This window comes from Balearica regulorum, chromosome 1, assembly GCF_011004875.1.
Source record: "Balearica regulorum gibbericeps isolate bBalReg1 chromosome 1, bBalReg1.pri, whole genome shotgun sequence".
Classification (NCBI taxonomy): domain Eukaryota; kingdom Metazoa; phylum Chordata; class Aves; order Gruiformes; family Gruidae; genus Balearica; species Balearica regulorum.
Window position 1 is genome coordinate 101109953 of NC_046184.1, and position 13578 is coordinate 101123530.

General features: G+C 38.8%; 1 protein-coding gene across 10 annotated transcripts in view; it reads right to left on the bottom strand.

Moving 5' to 3' along the window:
* Positions 1–13578, bottom strand: part of POU2F1 (POU class 2 homeobox 1) — a 115887-nt gene that overhangs the window by 54854 nt on the left and 47455 nt on the right. Inside the window, exon 1 of one of the 10 annotated variants that reach the window (XM_075768659.1) lies at positions 2973–3165. The exons of 7 other annotated variants lie outside the window; for them this stretch is intronic. In XM_075768659.1, coding sequence (XP_075624774.1) covers positions 2973–3000 — 28 coding nt within the window. In that variant the 5' untranslated portion in view covers positions 3001–3165. Of the gene's footprint in view, positions 1–1075; positions 1257–2972; positions 3166–13578 lie in introns of those variants that run through there. 2 more of the 10 variants (XM_075768652.1, XM_075768667.1) reach the window with 2 other exon arrangements.

The window sequence follows — 13578 nt, forward strand, 5'->3', positions numbered from 1 at the left end:
AATCTTAACATGGAATATATTATTATTTCCTTTCACCCATTAAAGTGAAACTGCCTAATACTCCGTCAGCATCAGCAAAAATGATTCATTGAACTTTGGTATTTCCACATACATCAATGTGAGTGAAAACATGCCAAGATTGCACTAGAAATTAATTTTCAAAAATATTTGTTTCTGACTATGAAGTATTTTCAGATGTCTGCTTTAAAATTTACCATCCAAAAATATATTGTCTTACTCTGACATATAAGTTCTTACATGAACTTATATAATGGAATCAAAATAATAATAATAATAATAATAATAATTTTAAAAAATCTATACATTGAGCTTTGGGGAAAGAGCCTTGAAAATAAATAAAACTTATTGTAAAATTGGGATGATCTGTTACTATAAATAACTTTAAAAGACATGAAGAGGAAATTATGACATGTCTGTTCTGCAGTCCTGATGGAATCTCAGCGCAGGAAACACATTATCCCAGTAACCTTAGGCACAGCTTGCAATGGTAACAATGGCAACCACTATGGACTCCACCTTATTTTCTATTACGCATGAAGAACCTTGCTATTACATTAAAAATACACAGACATAATATACATTCTGTTGGGGAATGGCTCAATACAGCTACTAGACTCTTTGAGACTGGGACTCTCATTCATTTTAATGCTTTAAAATTCATAAGACATGGATATGCAAGTCAAGTTCAGTGTGTGTTAGAAGCCAAATGCTTCTCAGACTGAAATCCTAAAAGCAAAAGGTCTGTATTAATATCATCAAAGCCTAGCAGCAAATCTCTCTAGTGCAGAGAATTCTTCTGGAGCAGGGGAAAGAAGGATGAGGGGAAAAAAACCCACCCCAAACCAAAAAACCAAACAAACCATGTATTTCCCTGGTACAGATCTATCTAGCTATCTACCACGCAGCTAGTTGCTGCCGATTCACTGGTGAGCTTCAGCCTTACAAATACCTTCTCCAGCCTCTGCATATGTGATTAAGCCCCTATGCATAGTCAACCTCACAGCCTCTATTTCCATATTAAACGCTTATAAGAAAGAGCTGAGCTGGTACCCACCTAGGACGTAGTCGCTGCAGTCCAGCATTGCTGTGGTATCCTCTACCGGTTCAGATAGTCCAAGGAAAGGGTGAATGGCAATTTCTATCAAATCTACACTACTGCTCTCGACCAAACAAGAAAGGGAGTGGGGAGGTGGGGGAAGAAATACAACTTCAGTTACACCATAGCAATCTTCAACTGAACAGGGAAACTTCAGTTGCTCTGTGGAGTTTTAGTCTCTCCTACTAGCTGTGTCTGACATTGTCAAGGCGACTGAAGCGTGAAAAGTTCCCCTTTTTGTAATAAAATAGAAACAAAGATTGCAGCTGGCAGTTTCCATAATGAAGCTTAATCAGTATGCGCCTGATTAGGGCCTTATGCAAATCTCCCCTCGTTAGCACAGCAGCCAGCACTTTGAAGTCCATGAACAATTCATTTGCAGAGTACACTGAAAGCGCTCCCTGCATAATTTAAATCACGGTATAAATATTTATCAGCTCATTTGCATATTAATTGGCAGTGCATGAAGGGAAAAATTATCTCCCGAGTGCCAGCATAATAATTAGGGAACAAAATGAATTTTCTTCCAATAGCTTGGCTTCTCAGACCTAACTCAAGCACAGTACCACAGGGGAGCAGGGAGGGAAAGAGACAGAGTTCTGTTCAAATGCCACTGAAATGACACGTACAAATTAGAAACAACTCTACAGACTTAAGCACCTTTAATCTTATTCCTGCTGGCAACAATAACTTCAGTAATAAAGGGGATTTGGAAAAAAGCTTTCCACACAATCCAAATAATCCCAGGAAAACAATTAGCAAGGTAGAAGCTGAACACGAAGCTGTCAAACTGGTGCTCACACATCTGTGTGGAGTTTTCCACATCCAAACACGAACTGTCACAAGAAGGTCCTGGGCAGGAAAGAGTACCACCAGGGCAAGGAAGTGGCACGATTTCCTTTACATGGCTGAGGAGCTTGGTGATTCATTATTGGGTAATCCCTTTGCCACTGCCAATTTAACAGCAGTGGATATGTCAAGTATTGTGTAACATTTGACACCCACTAATCTATCCTGAGTGAAATCAAAATAGATTTAAGACTTTTGCTTTCCAATGACTTCCAAGAAAAACCAAAAATCTATTACTGGTCCCTTCCACAAGCACACACAAAATAGCTAAACAAAGCTTACTGCAGAGCTACGGTTTTTGAAAGGGACACTTTACACCTGCGTTGCATCTTTGAGCTGCTCAATGATAACCAGAATGCACTTGCTGCTGTGACCACAAAATATGCTGAAGGACTGGAGAACTGGGAAGAGGCTTTGGTCTGTGGAGGAATCAATCTTCTTTTCCAAATGTGGTCCACTGAACTAGGTGTACTGATGAACTATCAGGCTAGATTAAACCACTTCAAATAGTTCATTTACCACTCAAATACTAGTGTTCTAAACAGCAAGAACATTTATATAAAAATTCAAGGGTAAGGTGGACATCACAACATTTAATATTCCGTATTCTGATCAGGAAAAGATAACGTGATGGTGCAGGCAACTACAGGTTTGAGCCACCTACTTCCAGAAGGTAATGTGAATTTAAAGAGTAAGTTGAGGTTTTTTCTTTTTTCTTTAAAATAAGCCAGCTGTACTTTTCTTCTCATTTCTGAAGTGAATTCAAGCACCGCCTCTCCAAAGAAGAGGGAGCGAGAAAAAAGAGACTTCTCAATCATCCAGTACTGACTGGAATTTATTTCCACGCTTGACCTCTTCTTCTGTTCAGGTTCATATCTCTGCTTAACACAAGATGTTCCCTGCTATATATTTAACATGAGTGATCTACACTTGAAAAAGATTGCAAGAAGGGAAGGTGCTCCCAACTGCAGGGAAACAACTGTGTGTACTGAATAGGTTCTAATACCTTGTTTCCAACTTGGTTTTCTACTCATTCATGTGTCCCACTGAGACCTTTGTGGCACATCTCCATGGCTCGCAGACCTTCAGTAAGCTTCGCTCTTCCGTACGTGCTTTTGGAGTGCACTGGGAGATAATCCGTTTGCTTCATTGGAAGAGTCTGGACACAGATGGTATAACAAACCAAACACTTCACAAAGCAAGGGCCAGTTTAAGTAGTGGCTGAGCTGAGGCAGCCAGTAGCACAGTAAGAGGACAGCAGTGTTATCTTTGGGATCCTTTTCAAATGAGAGTCCGTGTTGAGCTGGTTGAACACAGGTGCAGCATCAAAAGTGCACGACCGCAGGAAGTGACCGTTAAAAGCAAGCACGTGTGTAGTGATGGATGACTTGTATCAAACAACAGAACAAGCACACAGCAAATAAAGGCCAGGGAAGGATGTGCCTGAAGCCACGTTAGCAAGCGTGCTGGTGGTACCCAACAGTGCTACTCACCATCCATACTATCAATGTTGCATTGACAGCTAACAAGGACAAGGCAGAAGTTTTCTTCCCATTCCCAGCTGTGCCACCCAATCTGCCTTAACAACACCAACCCCCACACAAATGTTCATTTGAACTGTAACTTTCGCTAATCTGTTAATTGAAATAAAACCTTACACAATGACTTTTCTAACTAACAATTGGCAAAAAAAAAAAAAAAGAAAAGAAAAAGAAATACCATTCTTCCAGTGAACACTTCACTCATTGACAATTTTACTATCTTCCCTTTTGTGCAACTTCTTAATTTTTGACCAAAAAAAAAAAAATCTCTATTGTTTCATTTAGGCCACACTACTGCAACTATTTATCTGGAAAGCTTCTAAAGAAGGCCTGAAGACACAAGTAGGAAAAGGTTTGGGGAGGAATAGTGCATACCACCCTGCTTCAAAACCAATTGCAGAATATGCTAAACTTTCTGTTTAGGCTCTGTCACATCATTGGCCTTTCTTTTCTTTCTAGATTCTTACATTAAAAGTTACTTAACACCCTGGACTAAAGGTGGTTACCTCTGGTTCTCACATTTAAGCAAAATACCACTCTGGGCTTTGCACAAAAAGTTTCACTTTTCCTCCAAAGGCACCTCTAAGAAGAAAAAGTGGTGCACCTTGTGACCATCAGTGCAAAAAGCTCTCCACATCCCATGCAACTACAGACATCTCAAAAATTGTTTCTCTCCTCTTCACTCGATTCTACAATTCTTACATTGATTATTTTCCCCACATAATTCTATTCATACTTTTCCTTAAACCAAAGGAACTAAGCCACTAACATGGAGCCAGGCATGACAAAGGCAGATGTCACTTCAGAGTCTGCGTAAAAGATTTTAGGAGAACCTTTCTATCCCATTCTCCTCTTCACTGTTTACGTATCTTCCATACCTTCCCATTTCAAATGCATGCTTTTGTTTTGCTGTTTGTCCCACAAATATGTCACTTTATTTATTCAGTTCTAATGATTATACTTGATACTTTAAAAACCTTACTTTTTGGAAAGAGAATCTCATTTTGTCCTATAAGTTATACAGGTCTTGGTTAGACCTCATTTTGTATCTTCTCTTTTATTTTTCCTCCTGGTGTTTTTTTTTTCCCCTAGTTATTATGCCCAATTAACTGACTGTAAACACCATAAAATTATTCCCCAATGCCATCTATCGTAAATAAGTGTTACAGATAGTGAGAGTTCTTACAAAATGGGGGGAAAGAATGTTTAAACCCTTATCTTCAGATGGTCAGTCGGCCTCTCTTTTTTTTTTTTTTTAAACTATACAAACAAGGCAGAATTAAAGGGATAAAGGGCAAAGTTATTATCAACATTATTCTATTCAACACTTTTATGGGGGAAAAGAATCTTCATTTTTATATAGACATGTTTCCATATATTAGTAAAATGTCATTTACTACATGTCCTCAATGACAGCTAAGAAATTTCTGTGACAAGCGTGACCTTTGTACACTTTGCAGGCATGCTTCCTGATACAACATGGCAAGATTACCCAATAAACCAACAACGCATTATTTCCCTTTTGAACAGTGTTCTTGGAACAATACAAGGAAAGGAAACATAATATTAATTGTAACATATTAACATACTGCCTTCATTAGTGTATCAGTGTCTAGTTTATTTTGTCTTGAAGAACCACTGGAGAAGACTGGTCACCAAAGCTTTGAAAACAGCGCATGACTAAGCACGTCACTGAAGACTGGCAACACTCTGAGTAAGGCTGATTTCTATATGCCATGCCAGCCAAGACCATAGATACAGTTAGTCCTAAACTCACATTACACAGAGCTACTACATTTTAACTCAAGACATTTCCAAGTCTCCATTCCACAAGCTAAATTAAAACCTAATAAAAATTTCATCTAATAGAACTCCAATGTGCTATTAAAAAAAAAATCGTGTACTCCAACAAAATAAACTGTTATTAAAGTTGGCACAATCCTCTTAGAGTAATTACGGACAGACAGACGGCAGCCTGTTCATAGTTAGAGCTGCAAACTAAGCTCTAATTTTAGCCACCACCTTTGACTTTGGCTAACAAAATTGATTTTATCTGAAAATTGCTAAGTTTGCTCTGAAAGCCAAAGAGCATTTGTCTGGAAAAGTCAAATAAAATTGGCCTGTTTTAGAATTACTGGTCATTACACAATTGCTATGAATTAGAATTTTAGTCTACATCTAATTTTACTTCTCTCTCACAAACTATCCTTTCAAACTTGGCACAGCACAAAATGTCTTTCAAAATTCTTTCAAGTGCCTTTTTTGGAAGAAAATTAAATATGCAGACAGCTAAGCAGGAATACTAATTCATCTTATCAGTGCAGGACAGCAGATACTCATAGGCACCTGACACATTAATATGAAGGGGTTTGTTTGTGGGTTTGTTTTTTTAAGTCTCACTTATTTTTGTCCACAGAAGGTAGCAACTATAATGGTTTAACTCATTTTTTTATAGTAAGAAAACTGTGGTCATGACAAACTCACAGTACAGTACCACCATATGAGGAGGGGAAAAAAGGGGGGAGAGAGGCAGGGAGGAGAGAAAAGAAAATAAATACCCTTATTCAAAAATTACAGCAGTATAGCTTTCACAAGCAAACTGAGTCTTATTTGAAAATCATGTCTAATACTATCATTCTGGTACATCATCTGAACGCTTTTGCCCTCCCCTTACCGTCTACAAGCCATAGCATATAAGAAAGGATCCACTTTACATTTACATAAAAGTTTTTCTTTTGTTCTGTTGAGTGGTTTTTGTTTGGTTTTTTTCAAAAGCAAAAGATATAAATTCAGTGCAGTCAACCCCTCGTCCTCAAAACCACTACTTTGATCCATGCAACTGTCATAACATTTACTTAGAAATCATGGAATATTTTGAAGAGTAGCAAATGTTAGGTCTTCACATCTTCTGATTTAAGAACTCATTTTTCAGTCATATTGTCTTTTCAAGGTTTTCATCACTATCACATAATGGCTTGAAACTTTATTTATTTATGTGCACCAAACACTATATCATAAACACTGACTCCAGGAACTTAAATTTAAAAAGGATTTAAAAAATGTCTACCTAAGTGTCACAGACTTGAAAACAAATTTGTGTTCTTTAACTCACATGTTGCACCTGCCATAGAGCTGTGGTACAGTAGCACTTTTTAGTATTTGCAGGAGGGCACTTGCCTCCTTTCGATTTAACTAGAAGTTAGCATAGAAAATGAGCAAATCGTGCTTTGATTCCACCACCCTTGAGGTATGCTTCTATACCATTACATATTCATTGCTCTAGTAAACCTGCATGCAAAAAGTAATATTCAAAGTTATGCAGGCATTTTCAAAAAACACACTCGAACCACTTTTAAAATGTAAACATTTTAAGGGAGACACCTGTGAGTTTTTATCCACGTATATGTGGGTCTCATCTTCCTTTAAAATTACTGGTTTGTCAAATCTGAAATACTTCACACTGACAAGTATTGAACACCTGGAGCAGTTGTATATTGTTTTGTTATTAAACATCTCTTATTATTTTATTACTTTTACAAGATTTGCATGCCCCACATTGCTTTTCAAAAAATTACTCCAGGAAGCAAAGTACAGAAAGACTGAAATGAACTGATGTGAAGTTGCATGAACAAAACACAAGGGAGGGCTGAAGAACATGATCAGTAAAACGTCTCAAGATTTATCAGAACAAGAAAAAAAGCAGCAATCTAAGAGCACAGGTCTGTGCAACAGCCGTACTGAAGGAAACAAACACTACAAACAAAACAAAAAAACCAAACCAAAAACTCTACCACCTTGAAAGCTCCTAAGTTGTTTGGTGTGCTACAGCTTGGGGCAGTTGGAGAACCTGGAGCACCGCCAGGCACCAGCCATCCTGAGGAGCAGGGTGACCCCAAGCAGGGAAGGCCAGCCCATGCCCATGTATGCCCTGCACCTAAAGTGGTCATCTCTTACTAGTCACATGCTGGGATGACATTTATGGGAACACATCTTACACACACAGAGTGGCTACTGAAATTGTATACGCATTTGAATGGAAAAGGTAAACGCAGTTCATGCTACTAAAACCCCAACTAGCATTAAATATTGCTAGTTTCAAACTGTTATTGCAACAGACATTAAAAATACCAAGTATTTGAGTAGAATAAATATTCTCTAATAGGTAAATCACAACGCAATTGATCTGACTGTATGATGGCTACTTATGCCAAGCTCAAATATTGAACAGCAGTATTTGTTTTAGCAGTTGTACGACCTGTCACATTTAGAAAACATCACCGTATGTGCATTCCAAAAGCATTAGATTTGCCTCCTCATGTCCACCCACACAACAGGGACAGGCCCTCAGAACTTAAAACCATTCTTTTTAAACTCACCTGTAAATCAAAACATAACGCCTTATGCAAACATGCTGTTTTGCTGTTCTCCACTTTGACAAAGTAGTAATTACTAGTCTAGCCTGATGAATAGGGACTCTACAAAGAGTAGGCTAATTCAGTATATGACTTAACCATACAATTCACTTCAATTTAAATCCCAGAGTCTACCCACACCACTTGTCATTACATACACTACAGGTCACTCTCAAAATACATAAATCACAGTCACAGATTTAAGTTTATTATGATTTCCAAATGGATACATCAACAGCAGAGATAGTATTTAACTCTAGGTAGCATTAGTGTGTTTGACAAATTAACAGAAAAAAGCACATGCAAAACCGATTCATAGCATGAACTGCAGAGAAGTGCACTGCTGTTATCACTATCCTTTGCAGAAACTGCTTTTGCTCTCTCTTCCTTAATAACTATCTCAAATCTGAAGGAGGATATTGCTTTAATGCCCTCAGCACACTGATCCAGACACTATTAACACCTGTAGGAACCACAAGACATGTCATGAGAATGCTTCTTTCTGAAGCTTAAATTATTTGATCTCAAAGATGAAAAGGCCAAATTCCAGACAAGCTGCTTTGTATGTTACAAATTGAACAAAAAATTGCCAGATGCAAGATCTGAAGAAAGAAACAGAGTTATTCACACTGCAGACACTGATTCCATCCATCAGCACACCTAGCCAAGTTCCCATCATTTTGGATGGTCAGAGCTAACATAAGACTGCATTTGCTATCAGTCAGAAAAAAATAAAATACAATGTTCCTGGGCAGCTGGGTCTTTATGATAATTTAGGAACAGCAGAAAGTGAAAAACACAGCATAACTACACATAAAAAGTATTACCTACGCTAGCTTTTCCAGGAAAAGTTCACAAGCACAGTTTTGCCCGTTTCAGCAGCTGTGCTGTGCTAAAGCAGAAAAGGCATTGATTAGCTTTCCCAGGAAATAACCATGAGAAGGGGTTTACTAGCAGCAGTGCTGAAGTGCATGCAGAATGACTACCACCTGTGACTGTTTGCAGAGGATTTGCTGGGAAGACATGCACTTTTTATTTGCAGGCCCATGGACACACACCACTGAAGACAGGAATATCTTTGTTTATTTCTCCGACAAACCGGAGCAGAGGTAAACTTTTTCACACTGCCTCACTTTCTGGAACTTATTTGGATTGGAAGTGTTACGTTGACAGATATAGAATCCTCTCAAAAGAAATTCATGATCTTGTCATAAATTACACGGTAAAAGAAGTCAACTGAAAAAATTAGGTCAAAAGGCCTAACAAAAAATATTTTAAAAGTGATACCCAGAATACTTTAATTCTCAGTTGCCAATTCCTCAATAAATTCCAAGATTCATATATGCGTATCTCACCATTTTCACAGAGAAACCAAAAATTAAAAATAGGACACCTAACTTAGGACCCTAAATAAATACCTGCCAGTACTACGGCCATGAACGCTGACTCAGCAAAAAGCCAGCAGGAGTGCCAGTAGCTGCAGCCGCACTCGTCCTCACTGCTGTACTGCCTCCTCTCTTGTGCTGCCACATACAGAAATAGACAAGAGAATTGATCTGTGTTTAAACTACTCCAACCACAAGGAGAAAGTACTAACCCAAATCTTTCTTAATCCGAGGGGGAAAATGTTTATTCTGTTGAAGCACAAAGGCAGCAAGGAGGCAGGAACAAACAACTGGGCAAGACTGTTTCAGCAGCAGCATTAACTTAAAACATTTATTGTCTACAGCTTAAATCCACTCATACGTTACATATTCATCTTATGAACACTATCACACAACTTACATGACAAATAGAAGAAATTAAAGTCTCACAATTATTTATTTTCTCTTTGGGACACTGACTGACTCTCAGCCCTCATGTTGACAACTTGTATCAATTAGTATACTTAAATATGCACATACCCCTCCAGTTCCACTCTTGACAATACTCTTTTTGATTTCTGGTCTCCTCACACATACAATTTCCATGCTCAAAAATGGAAATGTGATTCCTACACTGTAAGACTCAACTATATAATCACTTATTTTCATCAGATGTGTTGAAGGAGGCATTAGAACTACAAGGTTTTGAAAGTAAAGAAAATGGGGAGCATTGACGAGAAGCTAACAAAAGCAGCAGCAGAGTAACAGCTACAGTTATACCAGTAAGAAGTTTAGCATAGACCTCGCTTAGAATGCTAAACCTCAAATTCAAGGAATTGTTCACAGAATTTAAAAATAACAACTAATAACCCTATAATATCATAGTAGAACAAACTATAGCAAATAAACAAAAAGTATACCTTATAAAGGTCTGATGCATCTACATAAAAAGACCATAACATTGGTCTACAGCATCATGACAGGCTGAAAACTTGAATCTTCAAAGAAGATCAAGGTGCCGGTTACATCACAATAAATCAGAACTGGGAATGTTTACAGGTAGACAACCACCCATTAACCCTCAGAATTTCAGTATAGTTTTAATATATATGAACTTTATGTGTTTTCTATATAAACATATACAGTTTATATATTTATACATACTTTATGTGTTTTCTACAAAAAACATATATGCTATACTATATATAGTATATATAGTCTGGGTTTTTTCTGTGTGTGTGTGTATATATCTATATAAAAATTTTTAAAAGTACTGTAGTGGTGACATTTCTAAAAGTTTCTAAGCCTACTGTTCTGAAAACAGTTTACATGTTCCTGTAAAACCTTCCTGCAGAAAGGTACGAAGGCAGTTTGTTAACCCAGTGGAAGAAATAGCGTGAAGAGCAAGTCAACATACAGTGCTGTTTTAATCACTTTTGTCCAGTCCTGATGGAAAGGCAAGTTGATGTAGTGAGAATGAACAAGCAAGAAAGAAGTAGAGTGCTTAAGTCCCAGGGCACCATCATCCCCAAAAATCCAGTCACAAGCAGCCTGAGAGCTGCCAGCTGACCACTGCTGCTGACTTGAATGAAAATTTTTCCACAGCCATCTTGGAAGTCACAGTCACCACTGAAAGAAGAGCAATTCAGTATTCAGGAAAAGAAAAAAAAAAATCAAACTAAGCTCTCCAGCGACACTCAGTATTGCACTATTTTAATATTGCACTGAGTTGAACTAACATGCCATTTTAAAAGAATGACCTGCATTCAATACTGCCTTCACAATCCCTCATCATCGCAGAGATTACTCATTAAAAATGCAGAGAAGGTTAACAAATTCTCTGGGATTTAACTGAGTTATAGGCAATAATACAAACAAAAAAAAAATCCTCTGTGACATTATATTTCCAACAAGCCTTACAACACTGGCAAAATGCACAAAAACCCTACAAAATTCAGAACCCTGCATCAGTCTGCAAGAACCATGAATACGAGCAGCTTTTTCATCCAATGTGACAGTCTCAAAATGACAAGCCCTTTTTTGCCTGCCTACCGGCTAGCCCACACTCCTCTTTTCTTCTTTTGAATTTTCCCCAACTTAAATTGAATGCAAATAAGCCAGGTGTGGTCCCCAGAGCAGTAATCTGCAGATAGTCCCTACCGAGTTCCCATAGCAACTTGCACAGCTGGCCATGAGAAAGAGGTTGTATCTGCTTCATATTGGCTACAGAGTTTAAACACTCAGCCAGTGAAACACCAATTACAGCATCTTGCAAAGGAAACATCTACTAAAAAACACATCCATTTTTCCTTGATTAATACAGGAAAATAAAACTCTGGATATGCTCCTAGTTCAGCAACTGCTCAGCATGTACAGTGAATATCTGTTATTTACAGGAGGTGATGCCTGCGAAGGAAATGGCTTCTCTCTTCTGCTGCAAGGTACTGAAGTTTAAGAAACACCACACCATTTAGAAAATGCCTGTTATTCTTTAAATTGCAATCACAAATACACAGCTGAAAGACAGAAACCCAAATACAAATCCTTCTGGTCAAGTTATAAGACTTCCACAAGACAGTACCTCTCTGAGAAGTGCTTTCTAATATTTCCAATTTTAATTGTACCCTTCTGTACCAGCTCGCTGAGTCTCACTCTAAAAATCTAAAGTTACCCTGTGACTGACTGACAATTGTTCATCACATATGAATCCTACCCTTTGCTCCTTACCTACAAACACATAGCTCCCTTCTATTCATTCCACTCCTTTCCGCATCCTGCACACGTAGCTCACTGTTTTCACCTACATCCAAGCCCACAACTCTTCTCCTTTACCCTTCACCCCAGCCTTCTCACTGTGTTCCCTTCCGTATCTGCTGGCTAAACAACAGGGAGAAGGCACTGGGGCTAATTTGGAACCACGGGTATACCGACTGGCCATAGGTATGTACCTGTTGGTCAACTGACCAGATAAGCAACACAGACAAGGACTACACTTTGTCTGCTTTTCCTTTAGAGGAGAGAGATCCTGTTGTGATGGTCACAAACAGGATGTCTCTCCTCTACTCAGACTGTGGTTTCAAGTAACAGCAGCCCTACAGGCTCAGGGAGAAGGGCTGTGTATCCCAGCTGACATCCTACGGCTAGCTTAGGGAAGCAGGAACCAAAAGCTGATGCTTAGGCAAGAGTGCAGGAACACAGAGAAGGTACATAACACACTACCTCCCCCCTCCCCAAATTACAACTCAAAGACTTTTTGGGGCAGACGACATTGATAAACACTAAATAACCCTCAATGGATGTTTCTCTCCCACAAATCTACGTCAACATCCCATTGAACCCCTGTAAACTTTTAGGAGTCAGCCTACAGCAGAGTCCCACAGCTTAAGAATACATTGAAGAACATTCTGTTTTATTTTGTTTTGGATCTACCTTCTTCTGCAGCACTACTTCAATTTCTCCTACTTCTTGCACAAAAAAAAAAAAAAAAGACTGTAAGTCTCTATTCACCCCACCATGACACTTCACTGACTTCTACCATATGCTCCCTTAGCTCTATCTTTTCTAGAATGATAATCTTTAGCCTACACAGTTGTTCATAAACATCTTACCTGTAACTTATTCACCAGTTTCAGGAAAACTACAGGAGCTTAGTATCATTGAATAGCATAATTTGTTCAATTTGGTTAAAATTGGCCACCTGTTTACGAGGAAGAGCGGAAAAGTCAGACAGAAATGACACAAACCTCTCTTTCCTTATGAAATCTGGCTAACATAAAAAATAACATGATGCTTATCTGTTTCCAAAAGAGCAGGCAGTTGATGAGAAATAGACTCAGTATGAGAAGTTCTGCTTGCGCCAGCTTTACAAAATGCCTTGTCATCTTGTACCTAGCTTAACCATCTCTCTGCAAGCCATCCCAATTTCTCAAAGAGGGCAAGGCAATTGGCTGGATGGTCGCACTCAGAGAGTTGCGGTCAACAGCTTGATGTCCAAGTGGAGAACGGTGACGAGTGGCATTCCTCAGGGGTCGGTATTTGGATCGGCACTGTTTAACATCTTTGTTGGTGACATGGACAGTGGGATCGAGCACACCCTCAGCAAGTTTGCCAATCACACCAAGCTGTGTGGTGCAACATTGGAGCGAACGGATGCCATCCAGACGGACCTTGACAGGCTTGAGAGGTGGGCCCGTGCGAACCGCATGAAGTTCAACAAGGCCAAGTGCAAGGTCCTGCACATGGGTCAGGGCAATCCCAAGCACAGCTACAGGCTGGGCAGAGAATGGATTGAGAGC